Consider the following 16328-nt stretch of genomic DNA (forward strand, 5'->3'; position numbering starts at 1 on the left):
GAGCTGCAATACCAGACACAACCCACTGACAGGGGTGGCGCTGTTTCTGGGAGAAAGCGACCACATCTTGGACAATCCATTTAATCGCCTTCAACAAGGCATTGTGAAAACATTATGTACATGACCCCCTCCCCTCTGGGGTATACACAGAGTGATACTGTCTGCAGACTCCATGACAGTCCTGTATACAGGTACTGTACTAAATATAACAGTATAGATAATAACGGAAGAATTTTCCTAACATACGGGAAATGTGACGCAACAAAGATGAGACTAAATTCCTTCCTGCATTAAATATTTACATCCACAAGAGGCCGGGGATTATAGGTAACGACATGGGATAATCAGAATGTGTCACAGGAACGAACCCTCAGTCGTAAACAGGAGCTTATATACTGACAAAGGGTGACAATCATTAAGAGCGCCATCCGACAACTTTGATAAACAGCGAAGGGGACCAGAGCTCACCTAGCCCTGGTCAGAATCAGCGACATAGCAACTGGTCGGTCATTGTCTTTCTCTCTAGATTTTGATAAAAAATTAAGCATTATTTACCACTGACCGTTTCGGCCCTTAAAGGGCACCTTTCACCAGCTCCATATTTTTGCATCTTTCAATAGGATCTGTTTTACAGATTCTGGAGCAGTTGGAATTTTCTCTCTAGCCCCCACCGTTCCTGAGCAATCAGTCCTGTTGGAATTAGCACTAACATTAGCTATTAGTGGGCGGTCCCAGGCTAAAGCAGGTAGTCAGGAACTGCCCACTTAGAAAAGAGACTAAATTACCATATCAAGCACCAAACGTATCAGCATCAATTACTCAGGAATGGTAGGGGCTAGAGAAAAAATTCCAACTGTTCCGGAATCAGCAGAGAGGCGACTATTACAGGATGCAAAAAGTTGGAAAAAGTGGAGATGGTGAAGGGTCCTCCTTAAAGGGTGGGCTTGTTTCTTTTAAAGTATTTGAGCTTAAATTATACCCCCCCACCCATAACCTATTGGTGAGTCTTCCTGTTTTCAGACGCGTCTCGGCACCTTCTGTCTGCTATCTCCGCGCACACGCACACACCGCCTTCCTTTTATTTGATGTTCAGCATATGTCTCGTGTCTGACGACTGAAATTAACACATTTTTTTTACGAGGGGAAACAAACTGTTACATTCACAACAGAAAAAGAAAAAACACATCCGAAGGTGGAGAAAAGCGAAAAGATTTTGCACATCATTTAAGGTGTCAAAAAACTTTGTTATTTTTTTAAATTACAAAACAGTATCCTTATCTGCCCCTACGATATGGAAAAGTATACATTGTAAACGGCAAAACATGTAACAAGGGCTTCCTGGATCAGGAATAAAATGCAAGAGCTACGGTGCAGACTGACACACAGGCAGCCATAGTAGGAAAGAGGATGAACAAACCTCGGGAACAGGAATTCACATCCTACTATGAGACTAGGAGTCTTCAAATGCTACCCTTTAAGCAAAGCAATGGCTGCCACAAGGAGAAGTCACCTATGTCAGAGGGTCAAGGGACCCTTAATTATAAGTTGGGGTACAAGAAGGTACGTGCCAACCTGACATACAGTTGACCTAATATTTTCAGTGAGAAGTGTAATACCTTATTTCGCCAGTGGAGGAGCTGTAGTGAGCACATGATACAGGGCTTCTCCCTGATCGCAGCTGATCGCTGGGGATTCCAATAGCAAAGCAGATTGTATTGTTTTATTTTTAACCCAAATAAATGACTAATGAATGAGCCGCTCATTCTGCGGAGACATAAAAAGACTGAACGACCCACAGAAACATAACGTATCTCTAATTAAAGCCGTCCCTGGCAGGTGACACTGGCACAGATCCCCCTGGCATGTGAAGCCGTCACTTTCTCATGGAGCCGGGGACAATCGCCGCTCTGGGCCAGAACAAAGACGGAATTTCAGCTCGCTCATAGGTATTCATTGCAGGATGCAGGAAGCAGTTTCCCCTGCTGTGTAGGTCAACAACGCTTCCCTTTATGAAGGACTCGTGCACCAGCTGAAGAACGCCAGCCAGCGCCAATGAATGCAACCAGAGAGCGCACAGACAGCTGCCGCTTATAGGTGGCACCGAGACAAAAAGCAAGAAGCAGATCAGCCAGAGGTCCACCCCCAAAATACAGACGAGGGCACCAGAGAGTGAGGACCACAGGATATAGCACAGACACAATCCAGGAGAACTATAGGGGGCAGTATTATAGTAGTTATATTTTTGTACATAGGAGCAGTATTATAGCAGTTATATTCTTGTACATAGGAGTAGTATTATAGTAGTTATATTCTTGTACATAGGAGTAGTATTATAGTAGTTATATTCTTGTACATAGGAGCAGTATTATAGTAGTTATATTCTTGTACATAGGAGTAGTATTATGGTAGTTATATTCTTGTACATAGGAGCAGTATTATAGTAGTTATATTCTTGTACATAGGAGCAGTATTATAGTAGTTATATTCTTGTACATAGGAGCAGTATTATAGTAGTTATATTCTTGTACATAGGAGTAGTATTATAGTAGTTATATTCTTGTACATAGGAGGTAGTATTATAGTAGTTATATTCTTGTACATAGGGGCAGTATTATAGTAGTTATATTCTTGTACATAGGGGCAGTATTATAGTAGTTATATTCTTGTACATAGGAGGTAGTATTATAGTAGTTATATTCTTGTACATAGGGGCAGTATTATAGTAGTTATATTCTTGTACATAGGAGGTAGTATTATAGTAGTTATATTCTTGTACATAGGAGCAGTATTATAGTAGTTATATTCTTGTACATAGGAGTAGTATTATGGTAGTTATATTCTTGTACATAGGAGCAGTATTATAGTAGTTATATTCTTGTACATAGGAGCAGTATTATAGTAGTTATATTCTTGTACATAGGAGTAGTATTATAGTAGTTATATTCTTGTACATAGGAGCAGTATTATAGTAGTTATATTCTTGTACATAGGGGCAGTATTATAGTAGTTATATTCTTGTACATAGGGGCAGTATTATAGTAGTTATATTCTTGTACATAGGAGGTAGTATTATAGTAGTTATATTCTTGTACATAGGGGCAGTATTATAGTAGTTATATTCTTGTACATAGGGGCAGTATTATAGTAGTTATATTCTTGTACATAGGGGCAGTATTATAGTAGTTATATTCTTGTACATAGGGGCAATATTATAGTAGTTATATTCTTGTACATAGGGGCAGTATTATAGTAGTTATATTCTTGTACATAGGAGTAGTATTATAGTAGTTATATTCTTGTACATAGGAGGTAGTATTATAGTAGTTATATTCTTGTACATAGGAGTAGTATTATAGTAGTTATATTCTTGTACATAGGAGGTAGTATTATAGTAGTTATATTCCTGTACATAGGAGGTAGTATTATAGTAGTTATATTCTTGTACATAGGAGTAGTATTATAGTAGTTATATTCTTGTACATAGGAGTAGTATTATAGTAGTTATATTCTTATACATAGGGGGGCAGTATTATGATTACATTCTTGCAGAATAGAGATATTGTTATATATAATGCCCCAGTTTAGGGCATTATACTTAGGTTATACTTCGCACAGTAGTCTTGTCTCTTTCCCAGTCTTCCTGGCACCATATAAACAGTATATTTTATATAACATTAGTGAGGTTTCCATCCTTGTGACTGGAGTCGCCCTCTCTGGCTGTACGGTATGACCAGTACCTGGGCTTTGTTCTTACCTGTGCGTAGTCTCTCTCCACTGCGGCCTTTTTCTGACTGAACGTCCTGAAAAACAACCCAAAAATAAAACGGTTAGAGGAGCAGCAAAATCTATACAATTAGTCAGCGGTATAGGAGCAGATTATTATATTAGCATTTCCTAAATAATAGCACCAAACATTGGTTAAATTAAATGTTTATACCCCATGCCCAAACAAGAATGCCGGCACCATACACTGCAAAAACTGGACTGAGGTGCCAAAAGGACCCAGTTTTGATCTCCCCTGGGTTAAAGAGGGCTTGGAGCTTTCATGAAATGTACAATCAAAGAAAAAGAGCACAATATCGCCATACTGTGCTCAACTAGCGGCTCTATACAAAAAGCAATATAATAATATTAATACATTGTATAAATAATTCTGCATTATGTAATTATTCAAATAATAAATACTACTGCAATACCAAGTACAAATATTACTGCTATACAATATATTAATACTGCAATACAATGCATAAATAATACCGTTATATATGATAACAGTAGCTGTGGAGTTGCCATGCCTGGGGCATATGTCATCCCATATCACCTGACAGACTGGACAGCTATAGCGGTATATAGAATCATTTTTGCACAATGGCCCCGGAGCTCCACGTTTCACCGCTGTGCACACAACGTCACACCCACCGCCACACACTGTACACAGTCATACTACAATAGAAGCTATATAATAATAAATGAGACTGGTGTGGGCGTTAGGAGGGGTATATACACCCCTATATAATACACACATATAGCTGCCTGGAAGGTAAAGGTTATGTTCACACTGGTGTTTACTGACCACCACCTAAACTGGTTCTTCATGTCCACAGCAGCATTCATCATAAAGGTTTCCACAATGGACGCCAGGAACAAGATTCTTCTGGGGGACTACAAGTCCCAGCAGGCTCTACACCACACCCAGCAGTGGAACTATACGGATAACGTAGCCTCCACAGGGGGCTGCAATGGCGGACAATATAAGTGGTCACCCAAAACCTGTTACACCTGGAAATAGCCGAGATAATAGCCCAGTAGAAAATGGAAGGATTTCTCACTGAAGGACAGGACGTGCGAGGAATAATACCGCCAAATACTTCTCTAATGTCAGGTCACAAAGTGCAGGATGGAAACACAAATCCAGATATCAGCAAACGCAGGAGCAATGACAGAAGGTCAGGGATTGGAAACGTGCTGCAACCTGGACCACAGAGAGTGCACTGAGGGAAGCCACGTACAGAGAGGGCGAAGGGGTAATGGGGGACAGGAGGAACACCCCAAATACTCAGCATCTGAAGGGTTAAACGGCGGTGATCTAAGTTATCGCATATACAGTGTCATATACTGCATCACTAATATATTGATGTACACCAAGCAGTAACTACTGCCATAGAGTACTCATTATTGTAGTTATATCCTTGTACATAGGAGGTAGTATTATAGTAGTTATATTCTTGTACATAGGAGCAGTATTATAGTAGTTATATTCTTGTACATAGGAGTAGTATTATAGTAGTTATATTCTTGTACATAGGAGTAGTATTATAGTAGTTATATTCTTGTACATAGGAGTAGTATTATAGTAGTTATATTCTTGTACATAGGAGTAGTATTATAGTAGTTATATTCTTGTACATAGGAGCAGTATTATAGTAGTTATATTCTTGTACATAGGAGCAGTATTATAGTAGTTATATTCTTGTACATAGGAGCAGTATTATAGTAGTTATATTCTTGTACATAGGAGCAGTATTATAGTAGTTATATTCTTGTACATAGGAGGTAGTATTATAGTAGTTATATTCTTGTACATAGGAGGTAGTATTATAGTAGTTATATTCTTGTACATAGGAGCAGTATTATAGTAGTTATATTCTTGTACATAGGAGTAGTATTATAGTAGTTATATTCTTGTACATAGGAGTAGTATTATAGTAGTTATATTCTTGTACATAGGAGTAGTATTATAGTAGTTATATTCTTGTACATAGGAGTAGTATTATAGTAGTTATATTCTTGTACATAGGAGCAGTATTATAGTAGTTATATTCTTGTACATAGGAGGTAGTATTATAGTAGTTATATTCTTGTACATAGGAGGTAGTATTATAGTAGTTATATTCTTGTACATAGGAGCAGTATTATAGTAGTTATATTCTTGTACATAGGAGTAGTATTATAGTAGTTATATTCTTGTACATAGGAGTAGTATTATAGTAGTTATATTCTTGTACATAGGAGTAGTATTATAGTAGTTATATTCTTGTACATAGGAGTAGTATTATAGTAGTTATATTCTTGTACATAGGAGCAGTATTATAGTAGTTATATTCTTGTACATAGGAGCAGTATTATAGTAGTTATATTCTTGTACATAGGAGTAGTATTATAGTAGTTATATTCTTGTACATAGGAGTAGTATTATAGTAGTTATATTCTTGTACATAGGAGTAGTATTATACTAGTTATATTCTTGTACATAGGAGGCAGTATTATAGTAGTTATATTCTTGTACATAGGAGCAGTATTATAGTAGTTATATTCTTGTACATAGGAGCAGTATTATAGTAGTTATATTCTTGTACATAGGAGGTAGTATTATAGTAGTTATATTCTTGTACATAGGAGTAGTATTATAGTAGTTATATTCTTGTATATAGGAGTAGTATTATAGTAGTTATATTCTTGTACATAGGAGTAGTATTATAGTAGTTATATTCTTGTACATAGGAGTAGTATTATAGAAGTTCTATTCTCATACATAACAGGCAGTATTATAGTAGTATACAGAATAGAGCTCTATATACTGTATATATAACACTATAGGTAAACAGACACCAACTAGTTAGAACATAAATTCCAGATGCTGAAGGGGAAATTTTACAAAATTCCTTCATAACATAATACGGTAATAAGCGAGTCTTGTTTTTACAGATGTGCATTAGTTTGGTTTTTTATGTAATTTCTCAGAAATCTGACAGATCTCGGCTGTCTCAGCTTCACGTGTCTAATGATTTTATAGCCTTTCCTGTATCTGCCGTCACTTTACATGTCAAATTAAAATTCCAGCTGGATTGTTTCTCGAAATATCAGGACCTCAGCGCCAAACTACAGGTCTCCATTGACCCACAGATCATTGTGGGTGCGGGGCAGAGCTGATACGGTAGTATTATGGGGTACTGTACGGAGGTATTATATATGCACTGTGTGGCGGAATTATTTGCTTATTTACATGTTTGCAGTGGGCATTGTATATATTATATGTGCGTGACCTGCTGGAGGTTCTACCTTGTCTGTTGCTCCGGGTCCTATAGTGTGAGGTACGTCACCGGCTTCACTAGCCATACAATAATGAGTTTTAGGTAATAGGTCAAGGCAAAGAAGAAGAAGGTTACACGAGAGAATCGTCTTAGGACTGCATTGCCTCACCTTGCTCCACTTATACAACCAAGACTTGTTTTTTGTGTCTTGTAGGACATGTTGGTATGACATCAATAAGACCGGAGATTTTGGCCTAGGGGGCAGCGAGGAGCAGAATGGACTCTGGGAATAACCCCGGCTCCCATGGGAATCACTGCCTCACTTATCCTTGAGGAAATTTCACTGACCTCAGTCTACGAGGGTCATCGCGTCCGCAGAACCGAAACGGATTGAAGTTACAAGACAAGATCTGCGCATCGCCCTCCAATCCTCCCACCCAGTGACCCCAATGGCCCCCTCACCCACCCAATGAAAACAAGCCGACCCGCACCAATCCATCGGGGTCTACCTTAGTCTTTGTTTATCTGCAAAATTGCTGATCCCATCTCTGCTGCCTCCCAATGGCCGAACAGGCAGAATTAACCAATTCACTTCCAGCGAGCAATTACCATAGGTCTGCAGCAATGTGACATTTAAAGGGACAGGACTTCTAATCCTAGGGGTGACATGATTGGGACGATGGGGTAAAGATTTGATGCAAGACACATCCCAAATCCTGTAAATGTCCAGCCCGTTCTCAAAGGTGGGAAAAGATGACGGAAAATTTGGTGCTGGTTATCGCCCGCTGTCGGTTTTGGGAACTCAGTCACAGGTAGGTATAGGGGACAGTATTGTTGGGCTTTGAGGCAGCTGATGACATCAAGGGGCACCGATGCAAATAATACTGGTGTTTACTTATGGGAAGGGGGCATCTGGGCCCCACGTGTAGTGACTGCCACCTCCGCACCACTATAGCCCCGCCATGCCATCGCGGGCAGTCCCGGATTCTGGGAACCAGTGACGAGTGATACTGGTTAGACCATGGACTGTGACATTGCGCTGCAGCCTCAGCTGTAAATACTTCACATTCCTGCGCTGGCTTTCTGCTCGGCCCCTTGTGTTTGCTTTACATCCGTTTCCAGTGTCAAAAAGCCAAGTCAGCGGCCAAACTCCAACCGAAAAGCAATAATGGATTTGGCAGCTGCGAGTTCTCAGACTCATAGATATCAGGTTCCTATATACGGCCTGTAATATACCCGACACTATGCCATGTGACTGTATACAGCCTGTAATATACCCGACATGCCGCCATGTGACTGTATACAGCCTGTAATATACCGGCATAATGCCATGTGACTGAATAAACAGCCAGTGGCGTAACTAGGTATGGCGTGGCGTCCTGTGGCGAAGTTTTGACATGGGGGCCCCTCCCCCTGACAGATATGGACACGGAAGACCTTGATTGATCGACCGACCCCCCCCCTCCCCGCGTGTTCTATTATGCCCCATAGTGGCCCCTGCACACAGTATTATGTCCCATAGCGGCCCCTCCACACAGTATTATGTCCCATAGCGGCCCCTCCACACAGTATTATGCCCCATAGCGGCCCCTGCACACAGTATTATGTCCCATAGCGGCCCCTGCACACAGTATTATGTCCCATAGCGGCCCCTGCACACAGTATTATGTCCCATAGCGGCCCCTCCACACAGTATTATACCCCATAGTGGCCCCTGCACACAGTATTATGCTCCATAGTGGCCCCTGCACACAGTATTATGCCCCATAGTGGCCCCTGCACACAGTATTATACCCCATAGTGGCCCCTGCACACAGTATTATGTCCCATAGTGGCCCCTGCACACAGTATTATGTCCCATAGTGGCCCCTGCACACAGTATTATACCCCATAGTGGCCCCTGCACACAGTATTATGCTCCATAGTGGCCCCTGCACACAGTATTATGTCCCATAGTGGCCCCTGCACACAGTATTATGTCCCATAGTGGCCCCTGCACACAGTATTATGTCCCATAGTGGCCCCTGCACACAGTATTATGTCCCATAGTGGCCCCTGCACACAGTATTATGTCCCATAGTGGCCCCTGCACACAGTATTATACCCCATAGTGGCCCCTGCACACAGTATTATGCTCCATAGTGGCCCCTGCACACAGTATTATGCCCCATAGTGGTCCCTGCACACAGTATTATGTCCCATAGTGGCCCCTGCACACAGTATTATGCCCCATAGTGGTCCCTGCACACAGTATTATACCCCATAGTGGCCCCTGCACACAGTATTATGCCCCATAGTGGTCCCTGCACACAGTATTATGTCCCATAGTGGCCCCTGCACACAGTATTATGCTCCATAGTGGCCCCTGCACACAGTATTATCCCCCATAGTGGCCCCTGCACACAGTATTATGCTCCATAGTGGCCCCTGCACACAGTATTATCCCCCATAGTGGCCCCTGCACACAGTATTATGTCCCATAGTGGCCCCTGCACACAGTATTATGCCCCATAGTGGTCCCTGCACACAGTATTATGTCCCATAGTGGTCCCTGCACACAGTATTATGCCCCACTGGGACGCAGGTCCCAGTCATGTGATGTCAGGCACGTCACACAACTAGGCCCGAAGCCTGTCTGGAGCCTGGGGAGGTAAGTAACAGAGCTAGTTCACATGTAAATTATGTGTAGCTTAATTTGGTGTGGGGAAAAAAAAAAAAAAGCTTCCTAAATAGGAAGCGAATTTTGGATCTTGACGCATTTTGGAGCGGCTTTTGGCAAAAACCACTTCAGAAAATGCCAACCGGTTTTCCCCTCCCCTAAAGTGAATGGACCGTAAAAAATAAGTGACGTGGTTTCCGCCTTCCATTCACTTCTATTGCTTTCCTCAGGCAGAATCCACCTGAAGAAAGGTCATGTCGCTTCTTTTTTTTCTGCTAGCAGCAAAAACGAACGCTAGCGGTCTCCATAGGCCACCATTGTATGGAGACGGATTTTGAGGAGAAATCAGAGGGCAAAATCCGCCTCATTGCCCCCGTGTAAACTAGCCCTAACACGGTTTATATTCCCTTACCTCTCCTGTGTCTCCGATCATTATACTCGGGGGTCTGAAAAGCCCCCCCCCCTCCCCCTATGGGGATTTACAAGCTGCAGTTACAGTCACATGACATTCGTGTCATGTGACAGTAGCGCCCCCCCCTCCATAATAACGTCAGTACTGTCCCAACAGCCTCGCTGACATGGGAAGCTAAATCCCGCCGTGACCCATCCCTGACACCTCCGGCCACCCACAAGGCCATTTCAGGCACCGGGCCCAATATCAGGGCTGCTGGTGATTGTAGAAAGTTATTATGGAAAATTCCAGAAAACTGAAGGTCCCGGCAGCAGTAATTGTGTTCAGATTCCTAGAATGTGAAAAATGTATCCGAGCGAGGAAAGTCAGGTCAGATTTATACACGGCGGCCATTCCTTCCCCCTGACGTAGTCCATAGGGAAAGTCTAGTGCAAAAAGATGTCTGTCATGGTCAGTCACATGGCAGATAACGGGGGGCGGTGCCAATGGGAACCAAATCTCCAACAACCACATGTGCTCCCGGACATTGACCACCATATACATTGACCTTTGCAGCGTCACGACCTGCGTTACGTTCCCACACCCATCCCAGAAATGCAACCTTACGATCCTCACAAAGTCCACTCTTCTGCAATGTTAGGAATTTTTGCTTTATGGGATCAGTCATCTCCCGCTGACCAAATACAAGTCCGGGATTGAGTTCTATCTTCTCATACAATGGTCCCCAAACCATCAACCTGCTCATCCTGGGCCTCCTGGTTCACAAAGTCTACATTAAAGACCCTTAATGTTAAAATGCCACAGAGGAGCTAAAAAGAGCCTTCCCGTCTTCTAACCAAATGACTCGGCATTATACCGATGGACCAGGCAGCTCAGGATGAGCTGGTTCAATAAACATTAAGACATTACGTCTGATATCAGTGCGATCTGCATTTTTTCCGGTTAATTATTTTCGCGTCGTCACAGCTCATTGGTAAAGGATCAGTAATGTAAGATACGGAAGGATTGTACAGCAGATAAAGGTTTATTACTAGCTATAAAAGCTGCGTAACATATCACAGTATCCGACCGCCCCAAGGACAAATACGTGTCTATGCTAAGAGATCAACGTGTCACACTGGCATTTATTGTAACCCAACACCACATGTATCAGTGCGTACTGGAATAGCTAACCTATATAAAGGAGTCACTGTGTACATACATTACATTACTTATCCTGTATTATACTCCAGAGCTTCGCTCACTATTCTGCTGGTGCAGTCACTGTGTACATACATTACATTACTTATCCTGTATTATACTCCAGAGCTGCGCTCACTATTCTGCTGGTGCAGTCACTGTGTACATACATTACATTACTTATCCTGTATTATACTCCAGAGCTGCGCTCACTATTCTGCTGGTACAGTCACTGTGTACATACATTACATTACTTATCCTGTATTATACTCCAGAGCTGCGCTCACTATTCTGCTGGTACAGTCACTGTGTACATACATTACATTACTTATCCTGTATTATACTCCAGAGCTGCGCTCACTATTCTGCTGGTGCAGTCACTGTGTACATACATTACATTACTTATCCTGTATTATACTCCAGAGCTGCGCTCACTATTCTGCTGGTGCAGTCACTGTGTACATACATTACATTACTTATCCTGTGTTATACTCCAGAGCTGCGCTCACTATTCTGCTGGTACAGTCACTGTGTACATACATTACATTACTTATCCTGTATTATAGTCCAGAGCTGCGCTCACTATTCTGCTGGTACAGTCACTGTGTACATACATTACATTACTTATCCTGTATTATACTCCAGAGCTGCGCTCACTATTCTGCTGGTATAGTCACTGTGTACATACATTACATTACTTATCCTGTATTATACTCCAGAGCTGCGCTCACTATTCTGCTGGTGCAGTCACTGTGTACATACATTACATTACTTATCCTGTATTATACTCCAGAGCTGCGCTCACTATTCTGCTGGTACAGTCACTGTGTACATACATTACATTACTTATCCTGTATTATACTCCAGAGCTGCGCTCACTATTCTGCTGGTGCAGTCACCACAAATGACCAAAGTGAAGCTTCATGATGAATACATAGCTACTCTTTTCCTAAAGCAGCGCCATCTCTGTCCACCCCTGAGTTCTATGGCTGAGCTGCAGTACCACATACACCCTGTGCCCCGGTGTGGGGCTGTTTCTTGCATCTTACAGTGCCCAGATACCAGATAGAATGACTGTAATAACTGGGCGCTATCCCTTTAACGCTGCGCCTGCCTGCTCCTTACGTCTACATTTTCCAGCTGTGTGACAGCTCTGCAGCCACCGACAGGAAGGACGAGAGGAAATTCCACTGACAGTTCCTGGAGTTTGCTTAAAACCAACTGTTCTTCCAAAATAAAGATGAGGAGGAGGAGGAGGCCGAGCAAACAGGACAGGAATCCGGCGGCGGGCGTGCTGGAATAACGTCTTACCTCATATCTTCGAGGAGATCACATTCTGCCTGATGCTTGGCTTGCAGCTTAGTCATCTGTTCGGCCTGAATGTTTTTCAGCTCTTGCGTAACTTTCACCTGAAATTGCAGAAAAGAAGAAAATTACAAAAAAGTCCCAAAAGGGATTGATGTGTCATGTGACCGGGGCTTGCGCAGCAGGACTGGTCTGCTTTACGGCAGGTGTAAAAAAATGGAGGGAATAGCCCTGTAGCCTCTCGCAGACAGTACAGGCGCTCAGCACCGATACCGCCCCCCCGTTCTGTACAATCGCCCCAATGTATTAACACACAAATTCAGAATTCTTAAAATTCTAATTTTTTAGGATTTTGTTTGTAGCAAAGAAGTAAAAGTGAGCGGCGACTCCGCTGCTAATCCCTGTTATCAGCCACACGGAGCACATGGCCGGGCTATTCCTGGAGAGAAACGTCATCCATGTACCGCGCCCTGACAGGCCCTGCAGGTGGATCAAAGGCCAGCGAGGACTTAAGTGACACCAAGGAGTGCAGGGAAAGTCTTTAAGAGGACTACAGTCACCTGAAGAAACCGAACACGCTCGGGTTGCTTTAAAGGGAAAGTGTCACTAGAAAGTGACTTTTTTTTCCTTCATTTTCCTTGTCATTTGCAAAAAAATAAAAATAAAAATACAAAAGCAAAAAACATTCTGCAAATTTATAATAGACTGACAGTTGTCTATTGTCATCACAGACATGAATAGAAGATAACACCTCTATAGAGAACACCACTGACCTGTCATTACATCACTACTGACGATAGATGATGTCACAGCTTATCTCCTCCCCCTTCCTGCACTGAGCATGGGGGGCGTCCCCAATGCTGCGAGAGAACTCTCTAGCGCCGCCTCCATCTTCTTCAGGAACAGTCTCTTCGCACGTCTTCTTTCGGCGCTGGGGGTCAAATTTCTAGGCCTCGGGCAGAGCCGACTGCGCATGCCCACAGGCCACAAGAAAATGGCCGCTTACTTACTGTATAAGTGGCCGCGGACATGCACAGTCAGCTCTGCCCAAGGCCTAGACGTTTGAACCCAGTGCCGGAAGAAGATTCGTGAAGAGGCCATTCCTGAAGAAGATGGAGGTGGTGCTGGAGAATTCTCTCGCAGCATTGGGGACGCCCCCAGTGCTGTTTGAGCACTGAGGCCCGCCCCCAGTGCTGCGAAAGAACCCATTTACATACTGACGAAAACCGAGATTTCTACCGAACGGCGGCGCGGAGAAGACATCTAAAGGCAGGAGAAGAATAGCCTTTCTTAAGGCTACTCCTACGTGTCAACGACAAAAAAAATTTGATTTTAATGGTAGAATCCCTTTAACTGTGAGGTCATCAGTGGTCCAATAGATACCATGTAGCAAGGTCTCCCTATAGAGAGATCCAATGCAATTGTACTGTACTCCAAACACATGCAAAGCTGCATCCCTTACTCTATATGCTTCTTTCCAGTGCCCTTGTTATTGGTGGTTCAATTACGATTATAGAGAACCCATGAGATTCTGAATGCAGCTTTGGATGTGACTAGAGCATATGGTGAAATGCAGCGACTGCTTCTAAAACAAGTAGTGGAAGCTGCACCACAACCCACCGTAGTATTGTATTCTACTCCAAACACATACAAAGCTGCATCACTCTGTAGGCTGCCATTCACAGCGCAGCAGGATTTCGGCTTTTGCTCTGGTGCCTTACTTGGTGTGACTGAGGATCCCGCTGTGCAATGGTCATCCCAACTCCGGATTACAGGGAACCAAGAATTCTAAACGCAGCTTTGGGTGTGACTAGAGTGTACAGTAAGAAGGGTTAAGTGTTCATAAAACTAAGCGTGACCGATCCCTAGGTCGCTGCTCACTTTGGTCGGGAGATGTGTGGCGGTATTATACGCACAAAAATCCATGTGGGAAAATGGCAATCAAAAGCTAACTGTGAACAGTGTCCTCCGGTAGTAGGAAACACTCCAGTCACACCCAAAGCTGCATTTAGAATTTTAAGACTTTGTTCCATCCATATCGCTGAAGTGTATAATGTCCCCGCGGCTACAGACATCCTCCTACCGCCGCGTCACCTGCACGGAGCGGAGAGGAAACGTGCCTGTCACACGAAACCAGACGAGCAGGTGGAAAATGGAAAGCAAAAATGACTCATCCCGAGAAACGAAACTGCGGCCGCTGTGATCTGCGAGGAGATCTAACGGCAAATAAACATGAAAGGGAAGGCGAATATAATCACTGCGCAGATCAGTAAAGACTGACACTGCAGCAGGTGGGCGCTGTAATAATACAACATTACATTATCACCTTATTAGAGAAGATTGGCAAGTCATGGCGTGATGCCCTGACCCCGGGTGACACCCCCGCTTTATACTCCACTCACAGCCAGAGCTGCATCCACATTGTGTCACTTGTACCTGAACTGACAAACACTAGGTGAACTGTAGTCTGTGGAGGAGCCTGCAGAAAGTGCTTAAATCCTGTACAGCGCCACCACAGGTGAAAATTGGTATTGCATTAAACATTTTTGGAATCAATTGATTCACCTGTTACTGTGCACATGGCTGAAAAGGAGATCGGGAAAGGGGCAACCTCTGACTACATCGGTTTGTAGTCTGTTACCATTGAGACATAGCCGATCAGAGGGAAGGGATTATATTTCAATAGATACCATTGCAAAATCACTTGAAAAATTTAGATGTATGGGATAAATGAAAACCTGGCTACAAAAGTATATACACCTTGTAGGAGGATACAGCAACTGGAAGGGACATTAGAGAAATAATATAATCTCCAGGGAGACTCCTGGGAAGAAAGCGCTCAATGCGGAAGCAACACTGACTACAGGAGGGGACGTCCTCCGAATATAAATCCTGCATTTCCACAGTATGTGCCCTCATGTCATCTACAGAAGTAATGTATGTACACAGTGACTGCACCAGCAGAATAGTGAGCGCAGCTCTGGAGTATAATACAGGATAAGTAATGTATGTATGTACACAGTGACTGCACCAGCAGAATAGTGAGCGCAGCTCTGGAGTATAATACAGGATAAGTAATGTAATGTATGTACACAGTGACTGTACCAGCAGAATAGTGAGCGCAGCTCTGGAGTATAATACAGGATAAGTAATGTATGTACACAGTGACTGCACCAGCAGAATAGTGAGTGCAGCTCTGGAGTATAATACAGGATAAGTAATGTATGTATGTACACAGTGACTGCACCAGCAGAATAGTGAGCGCAGCTCTGGAGTATAATACAGGATAAGTAATGTAATATATGTACACAGTGACTGCACCAACAGAATAGTGAGCGCAGCTCTGGAGTATAATACAGGATAAGTAATGTAATGTATGTACACAGTGACTGCACCAGCAGAATAGTGAGCGCAGCTCTGGAGTATAATACAGGATAAGTAATGTATGTACACAGTGACTGTACCAGCAGAATAGTGAGCGCAGCTCTGGAGTATAATACAGGATAAGTAATGTATGTACACAGTGACTGCACCAGCAGAATAGTGAGCGCAGCTCTGGAGTATAATACAGGATAAGTAATGTATGTATGTACACAGTGACTGCACCAGCAGAATAGTGAGCGCAGCTCTGGAGTATAATACAGGATAAGTAATGTAATGTATGTACACAGTGACTGCACCAGCAGAATAGTGAGCGCAGCTCTGGAGTATAATACAGGATAAGTAATGTATGTACACAGTG

General features: G+C 43.0%; 1 protein-coding gene across 3 annotated transcripts in view; it reads right to left on the reverse strand.

The window, feature by feature from the left end:
- The window catches only part of FCHSD2 (FCH and double SH3 domains 2), an 83259-nt gene that overhangs the window by 53033 nt on the left and 13898 nt on the right, over window positions 1-16328 (reverse strand). For all 3 annotated transcript variants that reach the window (XM_075266281.1, XM_075266280.1, XM_075266279.1), the window contains exons 2-3: window positions 12593-12690; window positions 3755-3800 (exon numbers count right to left, since the gene is read on the reverse strand). In XM_075266281.1, coding sequence (XP_075122382.1) covers window positions 3755-3800; window positions 12593-12690 — 144 coding nt within the window. The remainder of the gene's footprint in view (window positions 1-3754; window positions 3801-12592; window positions 12691-16328) is intronic.

Source organism: Leptodactylus fuscus, chromosome 2 (assembly GCF_031893055.1).
Source record: "Leptodactylus fuscus isolate aLepFus1 chromosome 2, aLepFus1.hap2, whole genome shotgun sequence".
NCBI lineage: Eukaryota > Metazoa > Chordata > Amphibia > Anura > Leptodactylidae > Leptodactylus > Leptodactylus fuscus.